The sequence below is a fragment of the Pristiophorus japonicus genome, chromosome 2 (genome assembly GCF_044704955.1).
Source record: "Pristiophorus japonicus isolate sPriJap1 chromosome 2, sPriJap1.hap1, whole genome shotgun sequence".
NCBI classification, from domain to species: domain Eukaryota; kingdom Metazoa; phylum Chordata; class Chondrichthyes; family Pristiophoridae; genus Pristiophorus; species Pristiophorus japonicus.
In genome coordinates this window covers 353,234,572-353,260,720 of record NC_091978.1, presented here as the reverse complement: position 1 = coordinate 353,260,720, position 26,149 = coordinate 353,234,572, and the positions used below count along the sequence as shown (strand labels likewise).

The 26,149-nt window shown below is 45.3% G+C and overlaps 1 protein-coding gene across 3 annotated transcripts in view; it reads left to right on the top strand.

Moving 5' to 3' along the window:
• gpat3 (glycerol-3-phosphate acyltransferase 3) overlaps nt 1-26,149 on the top strand; it is a 72,064-nt gene that overhangs the window by 5,713 nt on the left and 40,202 nt on the right. For all 3 annotated transcript variants that reach the window (XM_070872379.1, XM_070872373.1, XM_070872371.1), the window contains exons 3-6: nt 106-172; nt 15,205-15,505; nt 19,826-19,900; nt 22,695-22,784. In XM_070872379.1, coding sequence (XP_070728480.1) covers nt 106-172; nt 15,205-15,505; nt 19,826-19,900; nt 22,695-22,784 — 533 coding nt within the window. The remainder of the gene's footprint in view (nt 1-105; nt 173-15,204; nt 15,506-19,825; nt 19,901-22,694; nt 22,785-26,149) is intronic.

Below are 26,149 nucleotides of genomic sequence, written 5' to 3'. Positions count from 1 at the left end.
TCACGCAAGCATGATGATCCATAGAATGGGAATATATAATTACAATCCGCGGGGACACACTGACTTGGGCTTCCCCTAACTGAAGTGCTGTCTGCTTTCTTTCAGTGGGCCACTCGTAAAATACAAAAAAGAGCGCAGGAGCAGCCTGGCCACCCTTACTCTCCTTCCAATGGTGAGGTTTATTTTCTCTCTTTGGTAACCTACGTCAGCCTATGTTGCAAAAAGGCACGGAAATGTGACCATTTTACGATAACACCATGACGCATACACAAGGTGTACTGTTTGATGTTTTTCTCTTGTAAATTGTAGTTAATGTGCTCACTAACAAACTTCCTCTGAACTGAACAAATCTAAAGTAAAAGAAACTCCGGAATTACCAGAAGCACCTTAGCCAGTCTGTTCTCTGCCAGGAAAGCATCCTGTTTCTCTTTGCCCCGATGTATTAAAGCTGCGCCCTGTGAGGGATGTGCCATCGTTTGACCATGAGGACAGGAAGGGGGGTCTTGCTGTGGGGTCTTGACCAGTGTCGCTCTCTGGCCTTTAGCTGGCTCGGTGACATTCCATCCCTTGCTCCGCACACTCCCACTTTCGCTCGATTTCAAAATTCTCATCCTTGTTTGCAAATTCCTCCATGGCCTTCCCTCTCACTATCTCTATAATCTATTTCAGCCTCACAACCCCACGAGATGTCTGCGCTCCTCACATTCTGCCCTCTTGAGCATCCTTGATCATAACTGCTCAACCAACTGCCTGGGCTTAAGCTCTGCAACTCCTTCCCTAAACCCCTCTCCCTCTTCACCTCTCTTTCCTCTTTCAAGACAAGACGCTCCTTAAAACATACAATGTTGACCAAACTTTTGGTCACCTGCCCTAATTTCTTCTTGTGTGGCTCGTGTCAAATTTATCTGTTTTGTCTTATAGCACTGTTGTGAAGCGGCTTGTGACATTGTACTCCATTAAAGGTGCTTTATAAATAAAAGTTGTTGTTGCAGTGGTAAGGGAGTATCTGAGCCAGAGCTAGTGCTGGAATCAGAAATGTCAGGTTTCATTTCAATCCCAGCCCCATTTGCTTCTCCGCTCACCGCAGTCATCAGTGGGGAGCAGTGCTGGGAGCCATAGCAAAAAGATAACAGGCTGGAATTTGCAGTCCCGATGACAGCAAACTTGCAGCGCTCGGCGTCATTTTGAAACTGACCGCAACTTCAGAAATTAGCGCATGCGCAGCCTAATGCGGAAATCCTGAAGTTGTGGTCAGTCATTTACTGTTCCTCCACAGGCTGCACTGTGGACCCCCCCCTCTTTCCCCTCCCCCCCCCCCCCCCCCCCACAGAGCCGGCAATCAGTGAAATCTCTCAAATCAGGGAAACTGACAACTTCAGCTCCTCTGCAGTAAGTACGTTGTTATATTCCCCGCTAAAAGTTAGACGCAAAGGGATTAGGTGTAACTGGGGTTTTGACTGCTAAACAAAGGTTATGGACCTGAAAACTCATTTAAGTTTTGTGCTGTGTCAAATTTGTCCATTTTAATAAAATAAAGTTTTTTAAGAAACTTAATTTAAAAAAAAAAAAGTTTTTTCACTTTTATGTCAGGTTTGCCTTTTCCCCCATGTGAGAGCCCCAATCCTTGTTTTGCGCTCTCTAACATTTTTAAAAAGTTAGGATTTTAGGAGCTTACCCACTTCCTGGCTCGCTGTTTGTGAGAATTCTGCCTTTTGATTGGCTGCTAAGATTGGTTGATGTCACAGCAGCTCTTCGCTGGGAATCCCCATTAACTTCTGTTGACTTGAATTACGTGTTGGAAACCCCAAAATTCTCGCGAGATCTTTGTGTGAAGCTTATTTTGGGGCCGGCAGCAAGCGCCTTTACTTCACCGCTGACCGCAAAATCTGGGTCAATATGTCACGTTTTTAAGATATAACTTTGGAAACACCAAACGACTGATACTCCAATTGGAGACCAGACATTTCAAGTGGATTCAAACAAAACTGTTTGGAATTACATTCAGGGGTATATTTTTCATTTAATAGCTGTCCGTAGCATTTAATCTCCTGCCGTTCCCTGAATTGTTGTGGCAGTGTTGCCATACAAGTTCCTCAGATTATTCTAGGGGGTAACAGCTAATTTCAAAGCAACTGCATTGAATCATAGAAATTTACAGCACAGAAGGAGGCCATTTGGCCCATCATGTCAGTGCCGGCTGACAAAGAGCTATCCAGCCTAATCCCATTTTCCAGCTCTTGGTCCATAGTCTTGTAGATTACAGCACTTCAAATGCACATCCATGTACTTTTTAAATGTGCTGAGGGTTTCTGCTTCTACTACTCTTTAAAACAGTGAGTTCTAGACCCCATCAACTTCTGGGTGAGAAAAGTTCTCTTCAACTCTGCACTAATCCTTCCACCAATTACTTAAAATCTATGCTTCCTGGTTATTGACCCCTCTGCCAAGGGAAATAGGTCCTTCCTATCCACACTATCTAGGCACCTCATAATTTTATACACCATGATTAAATCTCCCCATAGCCTCCACCGTTCCAAAGAAAACAACCTCTTTGATTGCTAGGTTACACACTGACCCGATGACGGGAGCTTTCAGTTCCTCTTGTGTTTGAGATTTTGTCCTGAGGATTACATGTGGGAAGGAAGATTTTTTTTTTCAGTTTGTTTGTTAGATGACAGTGGAAGCAAACTGTTGCCTCTACCAGAACTAACCATAATAATTGCTGGGAATACAATAAGCCAAACGGGGTTTGCCAACAGACCTGCATATGTACTCCTGGAGTGCAATCTCCAATAGCCCTTATCCAGTGGATGGTGGCTCACTCTATCCGTTGGATCAGCCCATCAGGGACAACATTGCCTGTCTGGGAGAGCGTTCTACAGGCAAGAGAAGCAGTGCATGCAGGAGATTTTTAAAAATTTGAGTAGAATTCAATATCCTTGTTCCAATGCATCTCTTAATTATACTATATTGTGGATTGTCATACTATCTGCCACAAGAAAAGTATTTGCAGGTTCCATGGCATCATCTATAAAATTTGTAACCATCTTGTGTCCAATGTAACATCTTTAAATAAAACAGAAAGACTTACATAAGAAATAGGAATAGGAGTCGTCCATATGGCCCCTCGAGCCTGCTCCGCCATTTAATATGATCATGGCTGATCTGATCATGGACTCAGCTCCACTTCCCCGCCCGCTCCCCATAACCCCTTATCCCCTTATTGTTTAAGAAACTGTCTATTTCTGTCTTAAATTTATTCAATGTTCCAGCTTAAACAGCTCTCTGAGGCAGTGAATTCCACAGATTTACGACCATCTGAGAGAAGAAATTTCTCCTCATCTCTGTCTTAAATGGGCGGCCCCTTATTCTAAGATCATGCCTTCTACTTCCAGTCTCCCGCACCAGTGGAAACATCCTCTCTGTATCCACTTTGTCAAGCCCCCTCATAATCTTACACGTTTCGATAAGATCACCTCTCATTCTTCTGAATTCCAATGAGTAAAGGCCCAACCTACTCAACCTTTCCTCATAAGTCAACCCCCTCATCCCCGGAATCAACCTAGTGAATCTTCTCTGAACTGCCTCCAAAGCAAGTATATCCTTTCGTAAATATGGAAACCAAACCTGCACGCAATATTCCAGGTGTGGCCTCACCAATACCTTACATAGCTGTAGCAAGACTTCCCTGCTTTTATACTCCATCCCCTTTGCATTAAAGGCCAAGTTTCAATTGGCCTTCCTGATCACTTGCTGTACCTACATACTATTCTTTTGTGTTTCATGCACAAATACCCCCAGGTCCCGCTGTACTGCAGCACTTTGCAAACTTTCTCCATTTAAATAATAACTTGCTCTTTGATTTTTTTCTGCCAAAGAGCATGACCTCACACTTTCCAACATTATACTTCATCTGCCAAATTTTTGCCCACTCACTTAGCCTATCTATGTCCTTTTGCAGATTTTTTATGTCCTCCTCACATATTGCTTTTCCTCCCATCTTTGTATTGTCAGCAAACTTGGCAACGTTACACTCAGTCCCTTTTTCCAAGTCATTAATATAGATTGTAAATAGTTGGGGTCCCAGCACTGATCCCTGCAGCACCTCACTAGTTACTGGTTGCCAACCAGAGAATGAACCATTTATCCCAACTCTCTGTTCTCTGTTAGTTAGCCAATCCTCTATCAATGCTAATCTATTACCCCCAACCCCGTGAACTTTTATTTTGTGCAGTAATCTTTTATGTGGCACCTTGTCAAATGCCTTCTGGAAGTCCAAATACACCACATCCACTGGTTCCCCTTTATCCATCCTGTTCGTTACATCCTTGAAGAACTCCAGCAAATTTGTCAAACATGATTTCCCCTTCATATAGCGCATTTCATGACTTCAGGACATCCCAAAGTGCTTTACAGACAATGAAGTACTTTTGAAGTGTAGTCACTGTTGTAGTAATATAGAAAATGCGGCAGCCAATTTGCGCACAGCAAGGTCCCACCAACAACAATGTGATAATGACCAGATAATCTGTTTTAGTGATGTTGATTAAGGAATAAATACTGGCCAGGACACTGGGGATAACTCCTCTGTTCTTCTTCGAAATAGTGCCTTGGGATCTTTTATGTCCATCTGAAAGAGTAGACGGGGCCTCGGTTTAATGTCTCCTCCAAAAGATGACCTCAGAAAGCATTGACATTGGAGGAACTGGCTTGTGTATTGTTAATTTCCATTTAAAAGGCAGTTGGATGCCTTGGATGAATTTGCAGGGGAAGCGCTATCAGTGTTTTGGATTTACTGTGTTTATAAAGGAAGAGAGACGCGATTTGCTACATGATGTTGCCCAGTCACCGATCACATCTTGTGCCATATTTTGTTTTAATAAATTCTGTGAATGGCGAACTGTCCTTTACTGGCCATATTTATATTGCCGACAGCAACACCAACATACACACCGTGTTCATGAGAGTGTGTTCCAGGCTGTGTGTCTCTCCAGTTGTGAGTAATTCCACATATCAGTGATGTGCAGACTACACTTCTGGCCTATTTGGCTGAGCTGAGCAATCGGCCCATTGGGGGGATCCACTTTGCCAAATTATGTTCACGTCTAGAGGTCTCAGGAGGTGGGTCTCGGTGCCTTTGGAGACTCCTGTGCCACCTTGTTTGTAATGCATCAATACTGCCGAAGGCAAAGTGAAATACTATTGGTATGAATCGCCTCTAGCAGCAGATCGCGGTTGGCCTACACACAGAGCTGAGGAGGAAACATTGGGTGCATATTTGAGGTGTACCTTGAACCGCACTGGAGAATGTGATCAGATAAATCTGCATTGTTCAGTGCTTTAAATGATTATTAGTGAGGGTTATTAACTTGCATTTTAATCCGACAAAAGTCATGTTGTACGCATCATCACCGGCTACCTTTTTGTGCTGCGTTTGCAGTTTTCCAGAGCAGAAGTTAGTGTGTTGGTTTCGGGTAAAACTGCCGTTCACCACACGTCTCCAAATCATCATCATCATAAGCAGTCCCTCGGAATCGAGGAAGACTTGCTTCCACTCTTAGAATGAGTCCTTAGGTGGCTGAACAATCCAATGCGAGAGCCACAGTCATTGAGGGTAAGAGAGGGTGGGACAGGTTTGCCGCACGTTCCTTCCGCAGCCTGCGCTTGTCTTCTGCATGCACTCGCCGACGAGTCTCGAGGAGCTTAGCACCCTCCCGGATCCACCACCTCCACCCAAGGCGGTCATCGGCCAGGGACTTCCAGGATGCTGCACTTTACCAGGTAGGCTTTGGGGTGTCCTTGTAATGTTTCCTCTGGCTCGTTTGCGATAAAGGAGTTCCGAGTGGAGCGCTTGTTTGGGAGTCCCGTGCCTGGCATGCGGACGACGTGGCTCGCCCAGCGGAGCTGATCAAGTGTAGTCAGTGCTTCAATGCTGGGGATGTTGGCCTGGTCGAGGACGCTAATGTTACTGCGTCTGTTCTGCCAGGGAATTTGTAGGATCTTGCAGAGGCATTGTTGGTGGTATTTCTCCAGTGACTTGAGGTGTCTACTATACAAATACAGACCAAATTAAATACAATGGAGATAATTCTGCCCCTGTTTCCTACTATAAACATCAAACCAAACATCTCTCACTGGTTATCCTTGAATAATTAGAGGGAGCATGAAGTGGCATCAGCTTTGCCTTGCTGTTGTGCAAGCAGGAACTGCTTATTAACCCGTTCCCCACCACCATTGATTTTTTTTTAGCAATGGGACTATCTGCATTGTAGCTGTTATATATGCAGACTATAGATATACTCTCTGTGTAGTCACTGTATAGTTGCAGAAGATGGAGATTTGTCACCTGATGTACTATCAATAAGGTTTATACTGTGCATATACTATGCTAGCACCATTAGAGGGTGCAACTGATGGGGACTGGGGTTTCCTGCCCCTGTGGCAGAGGCTGTCCACCAGAGGGCACTGCGGTGGGAGACCTGAGTGTCACCTGCATAGGTGTGCAGGGCCCAGTATAAAAGGCTGCCCACCATGCTTGTGCCTCCCTCTGGAGTTACGAATAAAGGACCAAGATCACTACAGTTTGAGTACAACACATTGCCTCGTGGAGTCATTCATAAGTGCATTACAGACGTAACAGTTGCTTCTCCTTTTACTAGCATGATGTGACCCTTCGATTTCTTTTAAAAGGATGCACATTGCATATTGGTGCGTATGCTTTCTGAGCTTTTTGTTAACCAGGTTAATTGTTGCATTAAAGGAGGAACTGCGAGACAGGCTCGTCCTGTTTTGTGAAAAAAAAGGTTGAGTGCAATATGGATAGGTGCAGAGATGCTATGATTAGGTAAATTGGCACCAGCTGTGGTTTTGGTTGCTGCAAATCATTTTTTCTTCCTCTTGCTGGTGAAACTGCCCGCGGGGGTCATGGTAGCATAGTGGTTATGCTAATCTTTTTTTATTCGTTCGTGGATGTTGCTGGCAAGCATTTATTGCCCATCCCTAATTACCCTTGAGAAGGTGGTGGTGAGCCGTCTTCTTGAACCGTTCCAGTCCTTGTGGTGAAGGTACTCCCACAGTGCTGTTTGGGAGCGAGTTCCAAGATTTTGACCCAGCGACGATGAAGGAACGGCGATATACTTCCAAGTCAGGATGGTGTGTGACTTGGAGGGGACCTTGGAGGTGCTGGAGTTCCCATGCACCTGCTGCCCTTGTCCATCTAGGTGGTAAAGGTCACGGGTTTGGGAGGTGCTGCCGAAGAAACTTTGGCGAGTTGCTGCAGTGCATCTTGTAGATGGTACACACTGCAGCCACGGTGCGGCAATGGTGGAGGGAGTGAATGTTTAAGGTGGTGGATGGGATGCCAATCAAGCGGGCTACTTTGTCCTGGATGGTGTCTAGCTTTTTGAGTGTTGTTGGAGCTGCACTCATCCAGGCAAGTGGAGCGTATTCCATCACACTCCTGACTTGTGCCTTGTTGATGGTGGAAATGCTTTGAGGAGTCAGGAGGTGAGACACTCACTGCAGAATACCCAGCCTCTGACCTGCTCTTGTTGCCGGTTCAGTTAATGTGGCTGGTTCAGTTAAGTTTCTGGTCAATGATGACCCTCAATGTTGATGGTGGTGGGGGGGGATTCAGCGATGGTAATGCTGTTGACGTCAAGGGACGGTAGTTAGACTCTCGTTTGTTGGAGATAGTCATTGCCTGGCACTTGCGTGACATGAATGTTACTTGCCACTTATCAGCCCAAGCCAGATCTTGTTGCATGCGGGCATGGACTCCTTCATTATATGAGGTGTTGCGAATGGCACTGAACACTGTGCAGACATCAGCGAATATCCCCACTTCTGACCTTCTGATGGAGGGAAGGTCATTGATGAAGCAGCTGGAGACAAGACTAATAATACAGAGAACGTGAGTTCAAATCCCACCATGGCAGGTTGAGACTTTGAATTGTAAATAAAGTAGTGCTCATGAAGCTGGTTCACTAATGTGTTTTAGAAGGGAAACCTGCCATCGACTTCTTGGTTTGGCCTACATGTGACTCCACTCCCACAGCTTAACTGTCCGCTGAAGTGACCAACCAAAGTCACTCAGTTGCATCAAACTGCTACTAGGAGAATGCCCTCCACCACCTTTGAGGGCAACTGAAATGGGAAATAAATGCTGGTTTTTGCCAGAGACGCCCACATCCCAAGAATAAAGCAAGAGAAAATGAATGCTGTGGGACAGGCGAAAGAAGCTGTGGCTAGTTGACTGTCAAGGGCCCGAGTGATCGAAGCAGACATAGGCGACTATGATGGTCTCAATATTAAATGGCCTGTAATGTCCTGGAATGTTTCAGCAGAGCTGCGGTGTACAAGTCGGGTAGCGGCGGATCGTTGAGGAAATCCAGGTGAAACTGATTTACGCTGGTTTTACGCAATGCGCGAATTTCCTCGATTGATTGCGCCGGCTCCGAAGGTCCGTCCGCCGCTCATTTACATAGCCCCGCTCTCATGCAGAAGACCAGCTTGCGCGAGTTTGCTGCATTTACGCCAGTAATGTGATGCCGTTGATATACGCCCCAAAATTTAGGTGCAACATGGACCGAAGTCACCTGAGTAAGTCGCCGGTGTCATTCAGGTTTCCGGAGTTTGATCATTTTCTTTTGTGCTTTTTGTCCAGCTGAGGAACCCCATGTAATTGCAGCAAGACTGTGTAACCCTTGCAGTGGCCCAACCCAACACCTCCCTGAGTAAATGAGATCAATGTATACACGGGTTATCTGTCACTCAGCCAAGGTCTGAATGGTCTCTGCCAGTAGTTGGGCAAAACACCAGGCGATATGGGCTTCATTGTCCCAGCCAGTTTCTTACTCTGCTACAACTGGTCTGACTCCAGGGCTGTCTTCAAAGGACATAAGAACATAAGAAATAGGAGCAAGAGTAGGCCATCTGTTCCCTTGAGCCTACTCCGCCACTTAATAAGATCATGGCTGATCTGATCATGGACTCGGCTCTACTTCCCTGCCCGCTCCCAATAACCCTTTATTCCCTTATCGCTCAAAAATCTGTCCATCTCCGCCTTAAATATATTCAATGACCCAGCCTCCACAGCTCTCTGGGGCAGAGGATTCCATAGATTTACAACCCTCGAAGAGAAGAAATTCCTCCTCATCTCAGTTTTAAATGGGCGGTCCCCTATTCTGAGACTATGTCCCCTGGTTTTAGTTTCCCCTATGATTGCAAATATCCTCTCTGCATCCACCTTGTCGAGCTCCCTTATTATCTTATATGTTTCGATAAGATCACCTCTGATTCTTCTGAACTCCAATGTGTATAGGCCCAACCTACACAACCTATCTTCATAAGTCAACCCCCTCATCTCTGGAATCAACCTTCTCTGAACAGCCGTCAATGCAAGTATATCCTTCCTTAAATACGGCAGTTGTAGCAGGACTTCTCTGCTTTTAAAGTCCATCCCCCTTGCAATAAAGACCAACATTCCATTTGCCTTCAGCATCCTGCTGATCCCTCAACAGGGACCTTCTGCTGCGTGCACCTATTGTCTCCACTGGCTTGAGAGTGTAGTTATTGCGTGACCAGTTTACCCAGGCAGTTTCCATTATAATGTGGATATGTAAATGGTTTCCCTTAGGTGTTTTCGACACACCCCCATGTTACACTAGTTCTAGACCTGGGAGTGATTACTGTACTGAACAGATGAATGAGTCACAGACAAATACCTCATTCTCAACCGGCAATGCTTTATTAAAGCTAAACACACACCTGCACCCTGTAAAACCACACACACCCTGGTGTGTAAAACAAACAAATGCAGTACAATATACAGCGTGGCCTGTCTAACAGGCCCCTAAACGTGAGGTACCCACGTCTAAAACACCCCCACTGTAAACCCCCAAGAATTTGGTTGGGAGAACGCACGATACCCCCTCATACCGTGGCTGTGATCTTAAAAGATTTGACGATAAAATGCTCACCGATTTCACTGGCTTACTCACCACTTCTTCCGATGAAAAGGTGTCTCTTCTGGTTTCTTATCTCCGTCTCAATACGGAGGGTTAGATTCTTGTAGGGGTGAAGCAGAGAGAGAGAGCCACACGGCCACCTTTTATATCCAAGTCTGTTTGCCCTTCCTGGGTCATTGCTGTTGAGGCTTCCTGTGATTGTGCCTTCCTGTGGTCTGAGGAATTTGAATTATGATGATATTCAGACTTTTGGGAGTGATGCAGATGAATGACTGAAGTGGTGTAGTAGATGCTGGACAAGAGAAGGACATGAGTGACAATATCTCATCATCTCCACGTTCCCCACCCAGCCCCACATACCATCCTGACTTGAACAAGTATTGCCATTCCTTCTTCATCCTTGGTCAATATCTAACCGCACTGTGGGAGTACCAGGACCACAGGCCCACCACCACCTTCTCAGGGCAACTCGGCAATAAATGCAGACTTGTCAGCGTCGCTTACATTAATTAACAATTAATGAACAATTAATTAAAAAAGCACAGCTGCTTTTTCAAGCACAAATTAATTAGATATTCAGAAATTGTTACCAGAGAGAGTGTTTATAATTTCCCATTGGTAATTATTCTCCTTTGATATTTGTGCTACACCTGTTATATTTGTGTATTTAAATGCTCTACTGCAAACTCCGCGCTGATGCACCATCTGCACAGATACTGAAAGGGCGACTTTGTTTCAGTCAGATGTTTCTGACCTATTTGTTATTTTTAATTGACCCAAAGATGTATCTGCTGAGAATGAGCACAAATATTTCCTTCAAATCTCCCCCTCACTCCCAGCCATTTATACAGAATCGTAGGCTTCATAATCCATGTGCAATCACTTTCTCACAAACCGCTTCTGCAAAAGAGTGTGCGAAATATTGAGAAACCCAACGCTGAAATAAACAAAACCAAATACCACCAGTCAGGCAAGTTGATAATACACATGGCTGTATACTTGCACTGTTCTTTTGAAACAATGTTTTATTTTCTCTCTCTCCTACTTTTATGTACATGAAAAACTACATTCCATTAGAGGGCTGTCCTCGAGCTGGACTTGAGCAATGTAATGTAGGCTGACACTTCAGTGATGCACTGTCAGAGGTGCCTTCTTTTGGATGAGATGTTAAACCATTTGCCTGTTCAGGCAAATGTGAAAGATGCCAAGGCACTATTTGAAGAAGAGCAGAGGAGTTCTCTCACTGTCCTGGCTAACATTTATCCCCCCAAAAAACTACACAGTCATTATCTCATTGCCCAAGGCGCTTCACAGCAGTATTATAAGACAAAACAAATAAATTTGACACCGAGCCACATAAGAAGAAATTACGGCGGGGCTTGGTCAACGAGAGAGGTTTTAAGGAGTGTCTTAAGGGAGGAAAGAGAGAGAGAGCAGTGGAGAGGTTTAGGTCGGGAGATCCAGAACTTGGGGCCCAGGCAGCAGAAGGCATGGCCTCCGATGGTTGAGAGATTATAATCAGGGATGCTCAAGAGGGCAGAATTTGAGGAGCACAGATGTCTCTGGGGGAGGGGGTAGGTTTGTGGGGCTGGAGAAGATTAGAGAGATATGGAGGGCTTTGTAAACAAGGATGAAAATTTTGAAATCGAGGTGTTGTTTAACCAGAAGCCAAAGTAGGTCAGCGAGCATAGTGGGTGATGGGTGAGCGGGACTTGGTGCGAGTTAGGACACGGGCAGCCGAGTTTTGGATGACCTCAAGTTTACGGAGAGTAGCATGTGGGAGGCCAGCCAGGAGTGCGTTGGAATAGTCAAGTCTAGAGGTAACAAAGGCATGATGAGTGTTTGTCAATCGTTGCTTCTCACAAACACTTGGCTCAGGTCAAGGTTGGTTGCTGGCACCTGTAAACCTAGCAACATGGATTCATGAAGGGGAAATCATGTTTAACTAATTTACTGGAATTCTTTGAGGATATAACGAACATGGTGGATAGAGGTGTACCGATGGATGTGGTGTATTTCAATTTCCAAAAGGCATTCGATAAGGTGCCACACGAAAGGTTACTGCAGAAGATAAAGGTACGCAGAGTCAGAGGAAATGTATTGGCATGGATCGAGAATTGGCTGGCTAACAGAAAGCAGAGAGTCGGGATAAATGGGTCCTTTTCGGGTTGGAAATCGGTGGTTCGTGGTGTGCCACAGGGATCAGTGCTGGGACCATATACATGTTTACAATATACATAGATGACCTGGAAGAGGGGACGGAGTGTAGTGTAACAAAATTTGCAGATGACACAAAGATTAGTGGGAAAGCGGGTTGTGTAGAGGACACAGAGAGGCTGCAAAGAGATTTAGATAGGTTAAGCGAATGGGCTAAGTTTTGGCAGATGGAATACAATGTCGGAAAATGTGAGGTCATCCACCTTGGGGGAAAAAAAAAGTGAAAGGGAATATTATTTGAATGGGGAGAAATTACAACATGCTGCGGTGCAGAGGAACCTGGAAGTCCTTGTGCATGAATCCCAAAAAGTTAATTTGCAGGTGCAGCAGGTAATCAGGAAGGCGAATGGAATGTTGGCCTTCATTGCGAGAGGGATGGAATACAAAAGCAGGGAGGTCCTGCTGCAACTGTATAGGGTATTGGTGAGGCTGCACCTGGAGTACTGCGTGCAGTTTTGGTCACCTTACTTAAGGAAGGATATACTAGCTTTGGAGGGGGTACAGAGACGATTCACGAGGCTGATTCCGGAGATGAGGGGGTTACCTTATGATGATAGATTGAGTAGACTGGGTCTTTACTCGTTGGAGTTCAGAAGGATGAGGGGTGATCTTATAGAAACATTCAAAATAATGAAAGGGATAGACAAGATAGAGGCAGAGAGATTGTTTCCACTGGTCGGGGAGACTAGAACTAGGGGGCACAGCCTCAAAATACAGGGGAACCAATTTAAAATTGAGTTGAGAAGGAATCTCTTCTCCCAGAGGGTTGTGAATCTGTGGAATTCTCTGCCCAAGGAAGCAGTTGAGGTTAGCTCATTGAATGTATTCAAATCACAGATAGATAGATTTTTAACCAATAAGGCAATTAAGGGTTATGGGGAGCGGGTGGGTAAGTGGAGCTGAGTCCACGGCCCGATCAGCCATGATCTTGTTGAGTGATGGAGCAGGCTCGAGGGGCTAGATGGCCTACTCCTGTTCCTAATTCTTATGTTCTTATGTAGCCCCAATATGAATTGGCACCAAGAGGAAGCGGGTGGGAGAAAAGTTAACTGTTAATGTTTTGATTGGTGGGCCAGTATTCCCCTGCTGATACTGGGTACAGAGATCATGGTGGAGGTGCGACGAATGAGGGTACGAGGCCCAGAAGCAGCACGGGCCAGCCCTCACTGCAATATATGTGTGCACTAGGTCCGTGCAACAGAGCAGATCTCCAGTCGTCTTGGTTAACCCTTGCCACTGGATAAAGACCTAGCTCTGTCAAGCCCGTGTGGTGGCTGGTGTGCAACGGCCACCACACGTTAAAAAAAATCCTACCTACAGACATCTTCCACCCCCTCAATTGGAGTTCAGGACTGGAACATCGGGTCCTTCATTGAAACATCTGTGAACTCTTGTGGAAGCAAGTCATCCTTGTTCAAGGGACCGCCTATGATGATGATGATGATGATGCTGCTGTTTGTATCTCCTTGCTGTGTTTCCCTACATTATGGCAGTGATTGTACTTCAAAATTACTTAATTGGCTGTAAAGTGCTTTGGGACATCCTGCGGACATGAAAGTTGGTATAACACTGGGTTCTCGCTCTCGCGTTCTCTCCCTCTCCCTCTCCCTCCCTCTCCTCTTTGTCTCTACTTCACTCTTACTCTCTTTCTCCATCTTTTTGTTTCATAAGAACATAAGAAGAACATAAGAAATAGGAGCAGGAGTAGGCCGTTTGGCCCTCGAGCCTGCTCCGCCATTCAATAAGATCATGGCTGATCTGATCATGGACTCAGCTCCACTTCCCAGCCCGCTCCCCATAACCCTTTAGTCCCTTATCGCTCAAAAATCTGTCTATCTCCGCCTTAAATATATTCAATGACCCAGCCTCCACAGCACTTTGGGGCACAGAATTCCATAGATTTACAACCCTCTGAGAGAAGACATTCCTCCTCATCTGAGTTTTAAATGGGCGGCCCATTATTCTGAGACTATGTCCCCTAGTTTTAGTTTCCCCTGTGAGTGGAAATATCTTCTCTGCATCCACCTTATCGAGCCCCCTCATTATCTTATATGTTTCGATAAGATCACCCCTCATTCTTCTGAACTCCAATGTGTATAGGCCCAACCTACTCAACCATCTTCGTAAGTCGAACCCCTATCTCCTTTCTTCTTTCTTTCTTTCTTTCTTTTCTTTCTTTCTTTCTTTTCTTTTCTTTCTTTCTTTCTTTCTTTCTTTCTTTCTTTCTTTCTTTCTTTCTTTCTTTCTTTCTTTCTTTCTTTCTTTCTTTCTTTCTTTCTTTCTTTCTTTCTTTCTTTCTTTCTTTCTTTCTTTCTTTCTTTCTTTCTTTCTTTCTTTCTTTCTTTCTTTCTTTCTTTCTTTCTTTCTTTCTTTCTTTCTTTCTTTCTCTCTCTCTCTCTCTCTCTCTCTTTCTCTCTTTCTTTCTCTCTTTCTTTCTCTCTTTCTTTCTCTCTTTCTTTCTCTCTTTCTTTCTCTCTTTCTTTCTCTCTTTCTTTCTCTCTTTCTTTCTCTCTTTCTTTCTCTCTTTCTTTCTCTCTTTCTTTCTCTCTTTCTTTCTCTCTTTCTCTTCGCGCTCTGTGGAGGCTGGATCAACTGGATCATTGAATATATTTAAGGCGGAGATCGACAGATTTTTGAGCGATAAGGGAGTAAAGGGTTATGGGGAACGGGCAGGGAAGTGGAGCTGAGTCCATGATCAGATCAACCATGATCTTATTGAATGGCGGAGCAGGCTCGAGGGGCCGAATGGCCGACTCCTGCTCCTATTCCTTCTTCTCTCTTTCTCAATCCTCTTGACTTCTTGAATTATGTATATTTGAGAAATTAAAGCCTTTAAATAATCCTTAGGCAAATGCATTTTCCACATTTTAATTTAGCAATGTAGGAGAGGCTCCATCACATGCCCCCACCCCCCGCCACCCCTCTCTCATTTGTATGTGCACACATTTTGATCTTGTGCTCTTGCTCTCTCCGACAACCATTTCACTAGAATATAACCGTGTTTATTGTTGTCTTAAAGAAATCATCGAGAAGCGTGATAAAATTTCGCTGGAAGAAGAGATGACGGAATTGAGACGGTATTCTAATAAAAACAAACCACTTGAAGGGGACTTTGACCTCTCTGATGTGTTCTACTTCTCAAAGAAAGGATTTGAGGCTATTGTCGAGGACGAAGTGACCACTCGATTCAGCTCTGAAGAGTTGGTCTTGTGGAACCTGTTAACGAGGACAAACAAAAACTTCCAGCACATCAGTGTCCGTCTGACCATCCTCTGGGGGTTGGGAGTCGTGATTCGCTATGGGGTACTCCTGCCTCTGCGGTAAGTGCAAAAAAACTAAAATAAGCCCAGAGATTTTGTGCGGTACTTTAAAGGAGAACACTGCCATTTGTGTATACAATTCAACTTGGGGGGCGGGGGGAAATAAAGGCTTTTTAGGGGATCTGCACATCGTTCACTTGAGAGAAATGGATTTGAACAAAAGTGCTTACGATCACAAAATGCTACAGCTTGTTGAAGTTTGTAGGGTTTAGCCAGTCATCTATTACAGACCACATAACACATTTGCTCAATTTTACAATCTCACTGAGTGTCATGTTTTCCACTTCACTTTCTATTGATGTAGAAACATAGAAAATAGGAGCAGTAATAGGCCATTCGGCCCTTCGAGCATGCACCGCCATTCAATATGATCATGGCTGATCCTCTACCTCAACACCATATTCCCGCTTTCTGTCCATTTCAATTGTTGATGGTGCACCTTTTCCACTTTGTCTTTTTTTTTGCTTCGCATGACCCATGGCCGTTGGGATTCCCTTTGATTAACATCTCCTCTCCTCACTTCCATCTGTTGAGACAAATTGATCTCGGCTGAGTTCCATGTAGTGTGTGAGATGTATTAACAGGAGAGACATAGAATTTGCAGTAACGGGTCATTCTGCCCAGCTGATTCATGCTGGTGTTTATACTCCACACAATGCCTCCTCCTGCTCTACTTCACCTCACCCTATCAGCATATCCTTCTATTCCTTTCTCCCTCATGTGTTTATCCAGCTTCCCTTTAAATGCATCTAGACTATTCACCCCAACTACTCCCATATGGTAGTGAGTTCCACATTCTGACCACTCTCTGGTAATAAAGGTTCTCCTGAATTCCTTATTGGATTTATTAGTGACTATCTTGTATTTTTGACCCCCTAGTTTTGGACTCGCTTCCCCCCTCCCCCCACAGGACAGATGGCAGATGTTCTACACTGCCTCCTTTCGGAGCCTCCTGTGCTGGGGAAGACCAGTGAGATGTCAACAGTTGCCTGCTCATTAGACTAACTGGAGTCCAAGATTTGATCTATGTTGAATATACAATTGACATCATTTTGAACGAATTTTGGCCAAATTAGCTTTTCTTGGATGGCCTGGTTCCACGCTGTTGTTTACGGAGACCCAGCTTTGTCCCTAGCTCTGCCAGTACATCTCCCGAGGCTAATACTTCTGGAGTTCCCAAAATTGTGCTGCAAATGCTTTATAAAAGTTGGTGGTTATTCTTGGAATGATAAATGCGGGTTCAGATGCAACATATACACAACGGCCCAATTCAGGAAATTTAAGTAAATGTAAGCCATTTCTTCTGCTTTGTAGCCAGAGGAAACATATTGAATGGTGGATCACTGCAATCGAACTCCATACTGTTATCGGTTACTGTAACATTGTAAAATCCCAGAATAATCAAAACATTTAGAATTTTCATAATGCCTTTCCTATGCCTCAGCATACATCTCTTGCTACTTGCTGGTGTATCAGCTGTAGATCTAACGTTGGAAGTTTAGAAAATAATTGCATTCATACATCAGTCTGTAAAATCTGGGAGGGAATGGGAGGCTATGTGCTTCCTTCTCCTTTAAGTTTCTTTCAAGAAGCCAATTATTAGAAACAAACAATTTACAAATTGGAACAGGAAAATGGGCAAACTTTAACTGATTTTGCTGAAAAATCATTCCACTAGTTTCCACATCTGATGCAGGAATTGTATGCAAGCTGCAGAAATACAGAAACAGGAGTAGGCCATTCAGCCCCTCGAATCCATTCAAACAGATCATGGCTGATCTGTACCTCAACTCCATCGACCCACCTTTGTTCCATTTGCCTGGATACCCATGCCTAACAGAAACCTATGGATCTCAGTCCTGAAAATTTGAATTGAGCCCTCATCCTTGGTCTTTGGGGATCAGGTTCTAGATTTCCACTACCCTTTGTGTGGAAGAAGTACTTCCTGATTTCACTCCTAAGTGGCCTAGCTCTAATTTTAAGATTTTGTCCCCTTGTTCTTGATTTCCCCCATCTGAGGAAATAGTTACTCTGTATCTACCCTATTGAATATCTTTATCATTTTAAACACTTATCAGATCTCTACTCAACCGTCTAAACTCAATGGAAAACAAGTCAAGTTTATGCAACCGGTACTCATAATTTAACCCTTTTAGCCCGGTACCATAAGTACATACAAAATAGGAGCAGGAGTAGGCCATATGACCCCTCGAGCCTGCTCTGCCATTTAATATGATCATAGACTCAGGTCAACTTCCCTGCCCGCTCCCCATAGCCCCTTATTCCCTTATCACCCCGGACTGGGGTCCAAGATGCAGGAATGGTATATATTGTCAACATAGCATTTATAGGAGGGCTGGGCCACTCAGCAAGTTAGCATGCTCTCATTGTCTGTCTGACATTAATAGGCCCCTCCCTCTGCAGGGAACAGTTGTGGGGTTTGTGAGGGGGTTTGTTGTATGGGCTTTTCTGGAATTTTTTTTTATAATGTTTTGCCACTTTCCTTCACCTTGTACCAGAACGATGATTTACAGGGTGAACTCCGCAGGATGTGTCTGCCCTCTCTTTTGTTGTTGCTTTATTGCCCATTGAACTATAGGGTAGGTCTGGGAAGACCACCACTGATTGGGCCATGACGTAAACGCGATAGCGTTTCCCGAGGCTCATGTTGAGGGTTGCTGTTGTACATTGCAGCTTACCTCTAACCAGTGTGGTCGGAATTCCATGTTAGTTCACTAGCCAGTGGTCTCTCCCGGGCAGTCTGGTTCCAATTAGATGTGCGTTTTGTTCCGGATCAGATGGTGCTATTATAATTGAAGCTTGTATAATTCAGTACTTTGTGTTCTCTGGTACACCGATTTCCTGACCCGTGAGCCTAGGCTTGCTATTGTCACTGTTTCCCAGATAGTTGCCAGGTATCAGACTTGTCCAAATTTGGTACCATTGTGACAAGCCCAATAACAGCTTGCATTTATATAGCGCCTTTTAATGTAGTAAAAACGTTCCAAGGTGCTGAAAAGTACACCCGATTTACAGTATGCGGACAGTGTTTTATTTGTTTCCAGCTCTCTGCCTGCTTGCGTGCTTTGACTTTCCCCCTCGATCGTGACTTGAGTTTGAAATGATACTTGTCCCTAAATCATGCCGAAGCAAAAAGTCATCGGCACCAGGATGCAATTGAAAGTGTGGTTATTAAGTCTATACATTTAAAAGGCCGAAAGGGGTTTAGTAGTGTGGATCACAGTGGCAACCATTTTGTCTCACGCGTCATCTAAACCACCAAATGTACAATCAAAAGTGGCGGCACAACAGATGGGCTTCACACAATCTGCAGTAAACTGCAATCAGTGAAAATGGTACTTTATGTTTTCAATGTCAGTGAAGAGCCAACTAGACGAGACATTTCGATATAAAAAAAATCCCCTGATGTTGGAGTGCTGGTTAACATAGTGCGATGCATTTAGCTGTTTGAGAGCAGTGCAGAACTGGCAGTATAACTTGGTCCTGCCAGTTCCCACCACTCTCCAAGCAGATACTGCTCTCAAACTGACTCAGCAAAGCCTTTCCACCATCTACAAGGCACAAGTCAGGAGTTTGATGGAATACTCTCCACTTGGCTGGAGGAATGCAGCTCCAACAACACTCAAGAAGCTCGACACCATCCAGGACAAAGCAGCCCGCTTGATTGGCACCCCGTCCACCACCTTAAACATTCACTCTTTCCACCACCTGCGCACTGTGGCTGCAGTGTGTACCACCTACAAGATGCACTGCAGCCATGGCTTCTTCAGCAGCACCTCCCAAACCTGAGACCTCTACCTCCTAGAAGGACAAGGGCAGCAGGCGCATGGGAACAACACCGCCTCCAAGTTACACACCATCCTGGCTTGGCAATATATCATCGTTCCTTCATCGTCACTGGGTGGAAATCCTGGAGCTACCTCCCTCACAGCACTGTGGGAGTACCTTCACCACAAGGACTGCAGTGGTTCAAGAAAGCAGCTCCCCACCACCTTCTCGAGGGCAATTAGGGATGGGCAATAAATGCTGGCCTTGCCAGCGACGCCCACATCCCAGAACGAATAAAACAAAAAGAGCCCGCAATATAACTGTAGTCAAATAGTGTTGAAATTCTGTAACTCTGCAAAAGAAACTATTGATCGGCTGATCATCTGCACAAAGTATGTGTCCATTTTTATTATTTCCTGATGTGATTGAACGTTCCGCTGAACACTGAATGAATTGAGTCCTGTACGTTACATTTGGTTTCCTTCGTTGGACCCATTTTAACTAGCCCTTCTAACCTGTTCTCTCCTGCAGGATCACTTTGGGTCTGATCGGCATTAGCTGGCTAGTGATCGGGACCAGTTTAGTGGGACAGCTGCCAAATAGCAGGTAAAGTGGTGTGACTATCGTATTGTGTGCATGCAATTTCAGCAAGGGTCACTGATCGCAATCAGGAGGAGAGAACTCCAGCGTTGCTCTTTCCCCCCCCCCCCCCCCCCCAATCTCGGGGTACTGAGGCCAGTTGTAGCACCCCTACTGCATGCCCTGATTTCTGTTAGCTCAACAAAGATTGATTGAGCTTGGAGCCTTTCTGGTGCGCATGATTCAGCTGCTGATCGTGAAACTCACCGAGGTGTCCGTGGAGCCTGTGTCTGTGGGTTTTAATAAAGAGCTCTCAGTGCCTCGGTCGCAATCTCCTGATTTTTTTAGTTCTCGAGCTAGAGAAAGCAAGAGCAAACACGTTCAAATTCCACAGCCAGAGAAATACAGAACAAGAGAGACGGAGAAAGTAATCGACACACGAACATGAGAAATAAGAGCAGGAGTAGGCCATTCAATCAACAACAACAACAACTTTTATTTATATAGCACCTTTAACACTGCAAAACATCCCAAGGAGCTTCACAGTAGTGAGATGACAAAAACAGATAAATTTGACACCGAGCCACAGAAGAAGAAATTACAGCAGATTTTAAGGAGCATCTAAAGGAGGATAGAGAGGTTTAGGGAGGGAGTTCCAGAGCTTGGGGCCCAAACTACTGAAGGCACGGCCACCGATGGTTGTGCAGTTATAATCAGGAATACTCAAGAGGGCAGAATTTGAGGAGCACAGACATCTCGTGGGGTTGTGAGGTTGAAAGAGATTACAGAGATAGTGAGGGGCGAGGCCATGGAGAAATTTGTAAATAAGGATGAGAATTTTTCTTAACCGAGAGCCAATATAAGTCAGTGAGCACAGAGATGGTGAGTGATCGTAACTTGTGAGTTAGGACAAGGGCTGCCGAGTTTTGGATGACCTCAAGTTTACCTAGGGTAGAATGTGGGAGCCCAGCCAGGAGTGCGTTGGAGTAAAGTCCAGAGGTTAAAAAAATGCATGGATGAGGGTTTCAGCAGCAGAAGAGCTGAGACAGGGGCAGAGGCGGGCAATGTTACGGAGGTGGAAATGGACGGTTTTAGTCATGCCACCGATATGTGGCCGGGAGTTCATTTCAGGGTCAACTATGACACCTAGGTTGCGAACAGTCTGGTTTAGCCTGAGATAGATGCTCGGGAGAGGGATGGAGTCAATGGCTAGGGAACGCAGTTTGTGGTGGGGACCAAAGACAATGGTTTCGGTCTTCCCAATATTTAATTGGAGAAAATTTCTGCCCATCCAGTACTGGATGTCGGATAAGGAGTCTGACAATTTAGAGACCAATAAGGGGTCGAGAGAAGTGGTGGAGAGATCTGGTTAAGGACCGCAGGTAGCAATTGTGGGATAGTGTGAGAGAGTGGGACATCTCTGGATCAGAGGGAATAGAGAGCTGACTTGTAAAATATTAAGACTGAGACACCATGGGAGAAAACCTCAAGGGATGCTGTTTGTAGCTAACGGGCAAATGTGCAAGTGGAGCCACATATAATACATTGTTTGGGGAGGAGTGACAGAAGCTGCTCGCAATTTGTCTTCTGTTGCTGTGACCTGCTCCAGTTCATGAGCTACAACTAAGTGTGTGGTGTAGGTGTTGACTTGGCTGACCTATGAACCCTGATGCAGAGGCGTGTCCAGATGCAGCTACACAAGAAGAAAGAAAGACTTGCATTTATATAGCCCCTTTTATGACCTCAGGATATCCGAAAGCGCTTTACAGCCACTGAAGTACTTTTTGAAGTGTAGTCACTGTTGTAATGTAGGAAACACAGCAGCAAATTTGCGCACAGCAAGCTCCCACAAACAGATATGTGATAATGACCAGATAATCTGTTTTAGTGATGTTGATTGAGGGATAAATATTGGCCAGAACACCAGGGATAAACTCCCCTGCTCTTCTTCGCAATAGTGCCACAGGATCCACCTGAGAAAGCAGACGGTTTAGCGTCTCATCCAAAAAAAACAGCACCTCCGACATTTCAGCACTCCCTCAGTACTGTACTGGATTGTCAGCTTAGATTTATGTGCTCAAGTTCCTGGACTTGAACCCACAACCTTCTGACTTCGAGGCGAGAGTGCTACCCACTGAGCCACAGCTGACACTGAATCTCCAATACATATTGGCTCTCGCAATGCAGAATTTCATCCATTACTTGGTATAAAAAGCCCTTCATTTCAGTGCTGGTACAGTGAAATAGAACTATTAATAACAAAGATAATTTTGAAACTATGGTATGGTATGATTTAATTGAAGTTTAGTATGGTATGTTATTAGTATGAAGGTGTGATATTCCTCTGCCCATTCAAAGGGGTAAGCACTTTAGTTGAAGTAGCAGACAAAAGAATGTGCATTAAATTATTATTACCAACAGGAATTGCTATGCTTAGTCTCAAAACAAATCACTGATCATATAGAATAATATAAAACACTGCCCTTCATTGCTGTAACCGTGGCAGATCTATAATGGTCACAAGCTGACTGTATTGATTTTTGTGATTTGCTGTGTTGTACACTTGAAGCCAGCTTCCAAAAGTAAAATCACAGGAATTCGGCTCACCGCACCACTGTACACAAGTTACTTTGACCTGCTATGCTTGAGTTTTTAAGCATGTACCAAAGTCCGCTCTCGGCCACATTGGAACACTCACCATGTTTTCATTAACCTCTTTCCTAATATGAATGAATGCTCAAACTCATACAATTCGTTTGCTGTGGTCATGAAGTTAAAGGGGGAGATCATCTTGAAGTCTTTCTTTTGCTTTCCTCCTCAGTGTGAAGGTGTGGCTCAGCGAGCTTGTTCACTTGATGTGCTACAGAATTTGTGCAAGAGGACTGTCTGCGACCATCCACTACCACAACAAGTAAGTCTGCAACAGTCGAAAGTCCATAGAAATGATTTTTTTAAAAACGGGAGAATTTAGAAAAGTGGGGCAGTTTCATCGAAGTAGAAAAGGCCAATGGGTATAATGCAAAAGTATGAAGTCCTGTTTAATTAATATAAGAAGTTCTGTAAAAGATTCACTTTATTACGAGAAGAGTTTTCAGGATGGGTGGTACAGTGAATTAGCACGCAGTTCTGTATCCTCTGGGACCTGCCTTTTGAAGTATGGAATTATCGTCTCTCTCCAATAGCAGTATGTACCCACGTGACAGGACTTTGGCCAAACTCAACTGCTTCCAGTCCCTCGAGGGCACAACACCAGAGCACGGAACTGCTAATTCAAAAAAACTGGGTTTCTGCTGCAGCAGATTGTTGAGGCAGAAGGGAGAGTTGCTCTGTCTCTGTCCGATTAATTATCAGACCCGGGGGGTGCTTGATCATGACGTTGGCCTGAAATTTCCTGTTAGTTTTAACTGGAAAAGCCAGGAATTCCTGTTTTGCTCTCCTATCGATGGGAAGCATTTCATGTAGCAGGGGAGTGAAAGTGTTCAGTTCACCAGCGGTGATCTGTGACTTTCAGCACAATATTATTCATCAGATTCAGCGGGAAAACAACCACTTCCTCAGCGTGAAATTGTGTCGAACTGAAACACGGAATAGCGTGGAAATGGTAGTCGGTCGCTGTTGTGTATCTCCCATGCACTGTAAAGCATGCACTCCCATGTTCCGCCACCAGGGAGCTCATCCCCTGAAGTCCCAAGGGATCCCAACATCCCTTGGGAGCACTGTATATAAGCCGGCCCCTAAGGCCTGTTCCTCACTCTGGAGTGTCTTATTAAAGACTGAGGTCACTGTTACTTTAACCTCCCTGTGTGCAGCCTCACCTGTGTTAGGAACACAAAAACTGGCGACGAGAATACGAATCCAACGCAAAGCTGCAGCAAACTGTGGGCATCCTGGAGAAGTTCTCGGAGGGTGAGGACTGGGAAGCCTATGTCGAACGGCTAGACCAGTACTTTGTAGCCAACGAGCTGGACGGAGAAGGAAGCGCTGCAAAAAGGAGAGCAGCCCTCCTCACGGTCTGCGGGGCACCGACCGACAGCCTAATGAGGAATCTTCTGGCTCCGGTGAAACCCACAGATAAGTCGTATGAGGAGCTGTGTACACTGGTTTGGGAGCATCTTAACCCGAGGGAGAATGTGCTGATGGCGAGGTATCGGTTCTATATGTGCTAGCGATTTGAAGGTCAGGAAGTGGCGAGCTACGTCGCCGAGCTAAGGCGACTTGCAGGACAATGTGAGTTTGATAGCGACCTGGAGCAAATGCTCAGAGACTTTTTTGTACAGGGCATTGGCCACGAGACCATCCTATGAAAACTTTTGACTGTAGAGACACTAACCCTCAGGAAGGCCATTACATTAGCACAGGCGTTTATGTCCACCAGTGATAACACCAAACAAATCTCTCAGCACACAAGTGCTAGCAATGTTCATAAATTAACTGGAACTGTATTTGCGAGCAGAAATGTACAGGGCAGAACCCACGAGTCTGCAACCGCCAGCAGGCCTCAGGTGACCCAGATGACTGAGAGTCCCCAACAAAGGATGAATGCAAGGCAATTCACACCTTGTTGGCGTTGTGGAGGCTTCCATTCAGCCTATTCATGCCACTTCAAAGGGTATGTTTGCAAGAGCTGTGGAACAATGGGGCACCTCCAACGAGATTGCAAACGAGCTGCAAGCTCTGCAAAACCTGCTAACCACCACGTGGCAGAGGAAGATCGCTCCATGGTGGATCAAAGCAATTTCAAGCCTCAGCGAGAGGAGGCAGATGCTAAAGTACACGGGGTGCATACATTTTCGATGAAATATCCACCTATTATGCTAAACTTAAAATTGAATGGCTTACCTGTAGCCATGGAACTGGACACTGGCGCTAGACAATCCATCATGAGTAAAAAGATGTTTGAGAGACTGTGGTGCAACAAGGCATTCAGACCAGTCCTGAGCCCCATCCACACGAAACAGAATGTACGCCAAAGAGCTTATCACCTACGAGGGCACAGTGCACGAACTGCCACTCTGGATTGTCCAGGGTGATGGCCCCACATTGCTTGGAAGGAGCTGGCTGGGCAAAATCCGCCGGAACTGGGATGACATCCGAGCGCTATCACATGTCGATGAGGCCTCATGTACCCTGGTTCTTACCAAATTTCCTTCCCTTTTTGAGTCAGGCATTGGAAACTTTTCTGGGGCGAAGATGCGGATCCACTTGGTCCCAGAGACACGACCCATTCACCACAAGGCGCAAGCGGTACCTCACATGATGAGGGAGAGTGTGGAAATCGAGCTGGACAGGCTGCAACGTGAGGGCATCATCTCCCCAGTGGAATTCAGCGAGTGGGCCAGCCCGATAGTTCCAGTACTTAAAAGTGATGGCACGGTCATGATTTGCGGCGATTATAAAGTAACTATTAATCGTTTCTCGCTACAGGACCAATACCTGCTACCTAAGGCAGACGACCTATTTGCGATGCTGGCAGGAGGCAAGACGTTCACCAAGCTCGACCTGACTTCGGCCTACATGACGCAAGAGCTAGAGGAGTCTTCGAAGGGCCTCACCTGCAACAACACGCACAAGGGACTGTTCATCATCTACAACAGATGCCCGTTTGGATTTCGGTCGACTGCAGCGATCTTCCAGAGAAACATGGAGTGCCTACTCAAGTCGGTACCACACACGCTGGTCTTTCCGGATGACATATTGGTCACGGGTTGGGACATTGCCGAGCACCTACAAAACCTGGAGGAGGTCCTCCAGCGACTGGATCGTGTAGGGCTGCAGCTGAAGAGGGCGAAATGCGTCTTCATGGCAACAGAAGTGGAATTTTTGGGGAGAAAGATCGCGGCGGACGGCATTCGGCCCACAGATGCCAAGACAGAGGCTATCAGGAACACGCCCAGGCTACAGAACGTCACGGAGCTGCGGTCGTTCCTGGGACTCCAACTATTTTGGTAACTTCGTACTGGGGTTAAGCACCCTTTTAGAGCCCCTACATGTGTTATTGAGCAAAGGTGAGAACTGGGTGTGAGGGAAAAAAACAAGTAATTGCTTTTGAGAAAGCCAGAAACATTTTATGCTCCAACAAGCTGCTTGTATTGTATAACCCGTGTAAAAGACTTGTGCTAGCATGTGACACGTCGTCGTACGGAGTCAGGTGTGTATTACAACAAGCTAATGTTGCGGGGAAGTTGCAACCTGTCGCCTATGCTTGTCTAAGGCCGAGAGGGCCGACAGCATGATTGAGAACGAGGCATTAGCTTGTGTGTTCGGGGTAAAGAAAAT